The following is an 8,566-nucleotide window of genomic DNA, read 5'->3' as shown; positions in this document are numbered from 1 at the left end:
TATATATATATATATATATATATATATATATATATATATATTTCAAACAATTGACATTAAACAACCCTTATAAATAGTAAACATTCTAGATGCATTGCATGAACTCTCAATTTACTGTTGAACTTTGTTTGCAGTTACTGTTAGACATTTGCAGATGGACTCGACCTTATAGTTCATCTTAACCTTTTATTTATTTATTTTAATTTACTGTTGTACAAATAAGTCACATTTGATTGTTATATTATTGAAAAAACTTAAAACACGTGCATTACGTATTTTGTTCCTGTGAGTCTATTCAATACATTCAATTTGGCTGATACACTTTATATAGTCAGCACAATCCATAGACAGTTTCAGACTTTCATAATGAAAGCAGGGTTTATAGCCCTCCCACATAGCTCTTAGAGTGTGGTGAATATCAATCATCTTTGGCCTTTGCTTTAGAGATGTCTTAACACAGTCACATGCAACTTCAAGAAGACGTAGGATTTTATCATCAAAACCCTTCCCCATTATAGAATCGTCAATGGCATCATAAAAGTCAGCAGGATCAGTGAACAAGTTCTTACTGATATACTTCATCATATGGCCATTAATACTGTCAGAAGAATCAGTCGATGGACTTAGTCTTTTCCCCGTTAAAAGCTCAAAAAGGATTATTCCAAAATCATAGACATCCTTCTCAGCATTACCCTTCACTCCAAGTCCATCAACCAAAAACAATTTCATCCTCACATGATCTTCAACAGTCTGGTTTAGGAATTTCGCCTTGCCAAAATTCGAAATTTTTGGCTCGAAGTTCTTGTCCAGCAAGACACACTCTGAATCTAAATTGAGGTGAACTATGTTGCACCTTTTGTGGAGCCAAGATAAACCTCTTGCAATCCCAAGTGCAATGTGAATCCTCTCGGGCCATTCTAATTTTGTTGGTTGATGTCCCTCGTCAGATTCTAACCAATCACTGAGTCGACCATTAGAAATGTACTTATACACCAAAATCCTTTCATGTTTCTGTATGCAGAATCCATGCAGTAGAACTATGTTTCTGTGCCTATGTCTTCCCGGAATCATTATTTCAAGTAAGAATTTCCACTTGTACTTATCAGCATCATACAGTCTCTTAACTGCCAGAAAACAGCTATTTGATACCTTTGCCTTGTACATAATCCCTGTCTTTCCTATCCCCAACACGTTATCAATGCAAAAGTAATCTGTTGCCTTGCATAATCCCTCGAAGCTCATTCTAGTAATAAATCTCTCCAACAATATTGATAGCTGTACATGATGGAATAACACTATACATAAGCCCGTATATCATGCGTGACAGTTAAATTTTGAAGGTAAATATGTAATACATATGACTTTAAACGAGAGACAACTTAGAATTTCTTAATTAATAAAAGTGGTGTGAGACAACAGAAGTGTTTATGCCTCCCAAACAAAAATGACAGAATAAATAATTAATATATTCATTGCAATTATAAATCTTTGTGGCTTTTTTATGAAATAACTTGAACATTTGTTCATTTAATGTTTGTGACACGCAACTGAAGAGAGAAAGAGAGAGAGAGAGAAAAAAAAAAACCTCTTTGCTTCCTTGCTCATGAAAGACCAGTTCTTGTTCAGTATTCTGCTTCTTGACTAGGGGATGAATAGCGTTACTCCTCCTCTTTTTGAATTCTGTCCAAGGTGCATAATAGTACATGAAAGATGCTAGAACAGAAGTAGCTGAGCAAGCAAAACCAATAATAAAACTATACCAGAACGATCTACCAAACAAGCTCTCATCACAGTTTCCTAGTATTCCCCCACAGAGTCCACTGTTATTTGCATAGCTCAAACTCACATCAAGATTGCTCACAAAAACAGGCACTGACCCTTCCAACAAGTTATTTGCAACACTGAAATCTCTCAACCTGGGAAGCAACCCAAGATCTTGTGGGATTTGGCCTGTTAACTGGTTGCCATCAAGTAGAAGGGTAATTAAGCCTGACAAATTGGCAATACCCTTTGGAATTTCACCAGAGAAATAGTTATTTGAGAGATCAAGTGTGGTCAGATATGGCAGCTTGGCTGATATATCGTTTGGGATATATCCAGAAAGCTCGTTGTGTGAGAGGATCAGAGTCTGCAACCATGTGAAATCTTCGATGCAACGAGGAAACTGGCCTTTCAGCCCCATGTTAGATAGCCATAGACTGATTACTCTATCTTCCACATAGTTGTTGCCGCATTCAACACCGCTAAATCTGCATATGCCACGCTCAGTGTTGCTCTCGAAATCCCAGCTAGATAAGAGATCAGAAGTGTCCATGTTCTTGATGGTTTGCAAGCAATAGATGTCACTTTCAGCACCAAATCTGGCCATAAAGAGACAGAATAATGACCCAAAGAAAACAAGAGGATAATAATTTCTTGAGGTAGGCTTCATTTTTGTAGACATATAGGAGTACAACAGAACTAGTAAAATGGACAAATTGAGTTCATATTTAAGTTTTCACTCTAGTGAAATCTCAAAGATCAACATGGGAATAAGTTGCTGTGTATTGTATTTTCCTAGTCATAGCCAAGACTTTCCAAACTCTTGACTGCGTCAGAATTTCAGTTAATAAACTCATTCATGCATTGAAATTTCCCAGAAGTATATTTGATTTTTCTCATAAACAGTGACTGTAGAACATTAATTAATTACACTGCTACATTTTGGCATTCTACATTAAAAATGTATAATTAGAGCCAGATTTCTCATATGAAAATGATTGATGTCACTGTTTCTGCTTATCCTTTAATTTTGTTTTTGTAAGTAGTTTTACTAATCCGGATTGTAGGACCAGGTAAGGCGAGTCAATCAAACGAGCTTTATACAACTCACTCCTCAATAATAGAAAAAATAGTAAACGAAAATATTTTAATATTTAATTTTTATTCTTTGTTCTTACTGTATATTTAAAAACATTTATATTTTGACTGAGTAATTGTATTGTGATACATAAAATGATCATAAAAAAAATTAAATTTTGGTATTTTTCTAAATATAAATAAGAAAAAAAAAGATAGTATAAAAAAATGTAAAAAATTTATACGTGTTAAAGTATTTTTTTTTCTATTTTGACACCTTAAAACACTGGCACAACATACTTTTTTTTCCTCCCTATACTTTTGTATTAATTTGAGATGATTTGTTTTTGGAAATTATAAAAATAATACAATTTTAAAAAAATATTGAAATTGGACAAATTGTGTCATATCGACACAATTTTATATATATAAAAAAATCGTGTTAGACTAAAATAATTTCATTAGATTTAACTTGAAACCGTATCAAAATAAGACCACTTCTTTAAATAGATAAAATTATATTTGAAAAAAATATCCTTACAATAACTTTTATTTAACAAAATTTATATGACCATATTCTCACACTTCTTATGTGAAGTTATGTAGACTTGGTCTTCCTGTCCTTACCCACAAAATCATAGATAAATTCAAAGGCCTTTTAACATGAGGAAATAAATTTAAAGTCTTTATAGATTAAGTTAAATTTAAAATGTATTTTTTAACCCGATATCATAATCATAAATCAAAATAAATAAAATTTATTATTTGTTCGACTTTGTGGCACTATCACAATATCTACCGTTATTAATTGAAGATAGTGTTCTGTTTACTATCAAACACCGCCATTAGTTCATACGTAACATCTCAAATAAAACCATGAAGGTGTGAGATGACGGAAAACTGATATGACTTTTTCATTGTTTACGTAAATTGTACAAGTCTTTTATATTTTAAAATTACAACTAGTTTAGCATGAGTACTATAGAAATAGTAAACAAAATTAAAACCACTAATAAAATGATAATGCTCAATGATATAGATAACTAGTTTTAATGAAAACAACTTTGGTTCTAATTACAATTCTTCTTAGTATTTATAATATTAAAATGTAGCAGTGGCTTTATCCACTTTATTTATTAAGGAGAAACCAACTATAATTTGGAATTTGGCTTTTAAACTGAATAAGAAATCACAATATAGCATTTCAAAAGTTAAAGCCAATTAAACTCTTTTTTTTTTCTTTTATTTTTAACATGCATGCCATAATATTTATAACATTCATGGTGATAACCTAATTAACCTTAATTACCGGTTAATTTATTAAGATATGTCTTAACTGGTCAATATACTAGAATTTTGGTACCAAAGTGGAGGACCACCTTTTTTAAATAAAAAAATATATAAAGGATCAATCCGCAAACCCAACCTCGAGACAAAATTTTTAATCGGTCCAAAACACCATTTTATCAAAGGCTATTGCTTTCTACACCCCTATCAAATTTCTCATCCATCCTATCACGAAGCCTTTAGAAAAAAATTGGTTTAAACTCTCGTTTGGTCATCGTATTTGTGTGTCAATATCAAGTAGGTCATTTTTTTTTTTCGTCTTAATCGGATCCATAAACTTGTAAAAATGCGTCAATTAAACCCTTTCTGTTAAATTTTGATTAACACCGTCTGCAATTGCTGGCGTGGTATATTTTGATGTCTAATTGAGTTATAAAAGGAAGAATTGTCATGTGTTGCACAAGTTTCTTGAGAATTTATTACTTGAAACGATTTGGTATACTTGTCAAAAAGTTAATGATATCGAACTTCAAAATATCATTTTCAAATATTCTAGTAATTAAGATTTTGGACTGTACAATTAAAGTTTCTTTGAGAAACGTGATGTAGTTACATTGTTTAGTTGAAGAAAGTGGCAGTGGAAAATCAACTGTGATCAGTCTCTTAGATGGAGTGGATATAGAACTGTATAGACCATAAGCTGGTTAAGTTAGCAAAAAATGGATTTGGTTGGTCAAGAACCTATTGTTTTCAATGAAAGCATTCGTGCCAACGTAGCTTATGGCAAAGAGGGAATTGCTTTGTCTTGCTGCAGAGAGAATGTGGAGGCAGCTAAAGCATCCAATGCACACCTATTCATTTGTACTCTTGTTGAAAACAATTGATATTATCTTCAATATAAAATCTTAAAGATAATAGATTTATGAATGTTTCTTTATACTGAACTTTTTCATCTCTATTCGATATTTGTGAGAGTTAGACTTACACCTAGTTTTTAATAGAGTTATGCCCAAAAACTCCAAAATCCTCTTGTTTGAAAAGGCAACTAATGTACTTGATGTTACTGAGTCAGAATGAAGTTCAAGAGGTCTAGATAGAATGAGTGTAAACAGAAGCTCACGGTCTCACAACAATCAAAGGTGCTATGTAACAGCTGTAACGAAAAATGCGAGTTATCGAAAAGGAAAAACATGGTGGGATGATGAAGATTGCTGATGGAGCCTATGCATAATTTGTTGCTCTAAAAATGAGTGCATTGTTAATTTCCTATCCAGCACCATTGCTTAGAAAACGGTTCTTATAATAAAAGTTCTTAGAGACTTCATTATATAACTATATTGAGTTCTTGTAATAATAAAAGTAAAGCATGTCTATTTAAGGGATGTTTTAGTGTTACAAATTCTTAGTCAGATAGAAATTTTGCTGCATGTTATGTGAAGAACACAGATTAGCTAATATGTAAATTGAAAAAAAAAAAAAAAAGAAGATTGTGATAATGGAAATGTATGATCGCAATATTAATCTCAACCCTCAAATGAAGAGACAAACAAATAAACTAATAATAAGGAAGGCATACAGAATAAGAGAAGTTTTGCAGCACATATCCATCTGCACTCCTAAAACATCTGTCAAAAAAACAAAACCCACAGAAGAAGTAATGAAAATTGAATTAAATAATCACCCGTTGCAAATTCTTGACATTCTAAACGAACTTATATATAATAAGGGTCATATCATACTTAAAAAAACACCAAAAGGGCAGCCGAGACAGCAAGAGTCAAGCCATTTATTAATGATGTGCAAGAAAAGGGCCTCCAAGCAGCTGTACCACAAAGCAGGGCTATATATTAAAATTCATTCCTTTAATTATTAGACATTACAAGGAAACTAAGTCTACCCTCATAACCATGTCTTGATTTCTAATCAGTAGGACAAACGGTTTTAGTAGTGAAACAACTTCAAAGACAACTTAAGATATATTTCAGGTGTTTCTAGTGTTGTCTCCAACAAGAATTAGAGTTTCATGACTCATCTACCTAATAGAAGTTATCAATAAATGGCATTATAGATTATCTAAGTAAAACTTTAATTCTGATGAAAGAACAAAATAAAATTCTTAAGTAGTTCTGTTCTAATTTCAATGGCTAAAAAAGTAAGCAAGTGTCAAAGGACTCACCACTTAGAAGCGTAGAGCCATTAGAATAAAACTGATAGTCATTGTACCACATAAAGCAATTAGATCCATAAATTTCCCATCTTCTTTTGTTTCCAATGACAGTTCTGAAAGTGAGCAACTGAGCATCCAAGCACCTTCTGCAATCCTCCCTATTTATATCTCTGGTGCATTGAGCCATGCCATACCTCTTCCCACTTTTACTTGTATTCAGTACTGCTGTATGGAACATGAAGGACTTGTCTGGAGCCTCAGCAGCCACTCTACTCATGAAGGGAAGGCCTTCTGAGACCACAGACGGCTCATCAAAGTCAGTTTCATTTGTCACTGTCACACCTGTCTGCTGCATATCTCCGAAGAAGCTCTCATTTGAATAGCGTAGGAAACACCATTTAAACCAAATTGTAACATCAGTACTCATAGGACAATCATTTGGGGCTTCTCTGGTGGAATTAAGGGTGCAATCAGAACAATTGCTAGCAGATATGTCCCCTCTACATAACACTGTACCATAAACCCTGTTGGCCTTTTCTCCTACAACGTTTTGGTAAAAACCTTGGTGTTCGACTACATTAGATACAAGAGAGTCCAACAAACTTCTCAGATTGGTCTGGAATGTTCTATCACTGTCAGAATAATCAGCTTCTGAGCATTGAGAACCTGATTTCATGTTGGTATCAGCAAGGCAAAAGGTATTTGGAAAGAGAAAAAGAAAGAAGATAGCACATGCCACAACCAAATACAAGGTCTGCATCTCTTTGTAATCCATTCTGTGGCAGACGAGGATGATGAGAAGCAATGAGAATGTGTCACCAACCTTGCAAAATATTGAACTTTTATCCGTTGGCATAATATTGACCTTTTAAAAAACAGTTTTTTTATGTGCAAGTGTGCAAAGTCAACTCTTGAGTGACAAGCAAATGATCATGTATAAAGTTGTACGCGACAATTTATTACAAGTCAATAATTTCTTAAACCTTTGTTTAGTGATTAATAATCTATACTTAAGAACCTCGGAAACACAATCTAAACGTTAATTAAGTAGTTGAATTTGTGGTGGATATCCATTCAGATTAGATTATTACAATCAAGATTAAGGAAAGTCTTAAACAAAACAAAATCTAATTCTTGAACCATGTCTTGATTCGAGTAGTATTTTTAGTGGAGTTAGAAACTTTGGCACTAAGTTCCAGAATTTGGGAGATATATCATTTGTTAAAAGAACTAGTGGAATTAACATTAGTATTGTTTTCGTATTAATTAAAGTAGTAATTTGTTCTGAAAAGGTAAATATTAAATGAAAGTTTTTACATGTATAAAACATTAGCATTTGGATAAACATTGTGAAAAGGAGCATTCCACTTTGGCTAGAAATGATGTTATTGGTGACTCTAATGAGTAATAGTTCCGATTTCTAATCAATGAGATTTCTTTCCTAAAACTCATTAGATAATGAAAAGATGTGCAACGGCACGCTCGTCAATTTTTATTTTTGAGTTGACGGAAAGTAATTAGATACAACGTTGTCAACCATATAATCCACTTTCGATATTATTAAAGATAAATCTTTATTATTTATGTAATAAAGTGTATAACAGGTTTTATTACAATGAGAGAGAATGATAAAACACTAAAATGTGATTGTTTGAAGATGAATTTGACTTCAAAAATGAGACATTTGTGGGTTGGATTACTCTGTTTAAGAGCCCAAAAATGTCTCATCTTTGCTCCAAAGAAGCTCATGGTAGCCCAACAAGTCCCCAACCCCAAAAGTCTCACGGTGTTTCATCCTCCACCTCCAAGCATTTCATCCTGCACTTCCAAACTTTAATAAAATTCCAATTTTAACCCTAATTAAAAATGTATTTTAATTTTTAAAATTTGTTTAATCTTTAAAGGTGGTCAAAGATTCCAGTGCACAGTTTGAATTTCAGAGAGAGAGAGTGTGATGATATTGAATTTGAGAGAGAGTATCGGAATTCACTCTCACTCTCACAGAACACCATTATTTTCCCAGCATCCTTCCTCACAGCACCATTACCCAGCATCCCTCTTTATAAAGGACGAAAATTCTGATAATCTGCTAGAATTTATTTCAGAATCCATCTCATAACAATATTCATCCATTTAGACTATAATCACCTATAATAAAATCAAAAAATTAATACAAAAAATTTAAAATTTAAAATGATATTATAAAATTATAAACTAATCCAATACATTATACATTATAAATTTATTAACAATGTAATCAACTTTAAAAAAAAA

General features: G+C 32.5%; 2 protein-coding genes across 4 annotated transcripts; both read right to left on the bottom strand.

Moving 5' to 3' along the window:
• Nucleotides 1-241: 241 nt before the first annotated feature.
• Nucleotides 242-2,610, bottom strand: LOC106775393 (probably inactive leucine-rich repeat receptor-like protein kinase At5g48380). 2 transcript variants are annotated; one of them, XM_022787291.1, is made up of 3 exons: nucleotides 1,774-2,610; nucleotides 1,586-1,680; nucleotides 242-1,275 (listed from the first exon to the last, which is right to left on the bottom strand). In XM_022787291.1, exons 1-3 carry the CDS (start codon nucleotides 2,441-2,443, stop codon nucleotides 292-294), a joined length of 1,749 nt encoding a protein of 582 aa, XP_022643012.1. In that variant the 5' UTR covers nucleotides 2,444-2,610; the 3' UTR covers nucleotides 242-291. The 2 variants fall into 2 exon arrangements, with proteins under 2 accessions (XP_022643012.1, XP_014518002.1); XM_014662516.2 differs by having other exon boundaries at nucleotides 1,586-2,610.
• Nucleotides 2,611-5,463: 2,853 nt separating this feature from the next.
• On the bottom strand, nucleotides 5,464-7,052 carry LOC106775611 (putative cysteine-rich receptor-like protein kinase 9). 2 transcript variants are annotated; one of them, XM_022787038.1, is made up of 3 exons: nucleotides 6,302-7,052; nucleotides 5,865-5,947; nucleotides 5,464-5,750 (listed from the first exon to the last, which is right to left on the bottom strand). In XM_022787038.1, exons 1-2 carry the CDS (start codon nucleotides 7,050-7,052, stop codon nucleotides 5,865-5,867), a joined length of 834 nt encoding a protein of 277 aa, XP_022642759.1. In that variant the 3' UTR covers nucleotides 5,464-5,750. The 2 variants fall into 2 exon arrangements, with proteins under 2 accessions (XP_022642759.1, XP_014518245.1); XM_014662759.2 differs by having other exon boundaries at nucleotides 5,464-5,947.
• Nucleotides 7,053-8,566: the final 1,514 nt, after the last annotated feature.

Source organism: Vigna radiata, chromosome 10 (assembly GCF_000741045.1).
Source record: "Vigna radiata var. radiata cultivar VC1973A chromosome 10, Vradiata_ver6, whole genome shotgun sequence".
NCBI lineage: Eukaryota > Viridiplantae > Streptophyta > Magnoliopsida > Fabales > Fabaceae > Vigna > Vigna radiata.
This window is presented reverse-complemented; position numbering and strand designations above follow the sequence as displayed.

Coding starts and splice junctions, on each gene's coding strand:
- LOC106775611 (XM_014662759.2), bottom strand. CDS start 7,052: ATGCAGACCTTGTATTTGGTTGTGGCATGTGCTATCTTCTTTCTTTTT. Junction 5,948..6,301: donor TGGCTCTACGCTTCTAAGTG/GTGAGTCCTTTG, acceptor TTTGTGGTACAG/CTGCTTGGAGGCCCTTTTCT.
- LOC106775393 (XM_014662516.2), bottom strand. CDS start 2,443: ATGTCTACAAAAATGAAGCCTACCTCAAGAAATTATTATCCTCTTGTT. Junction 1,276..1,585: donor ATGAGCAAGGAAGCAAAGAG/GTTTTTTTTTTT, acceptor CATCATGTACAG/CTATCAATATTGTTGGAGAG.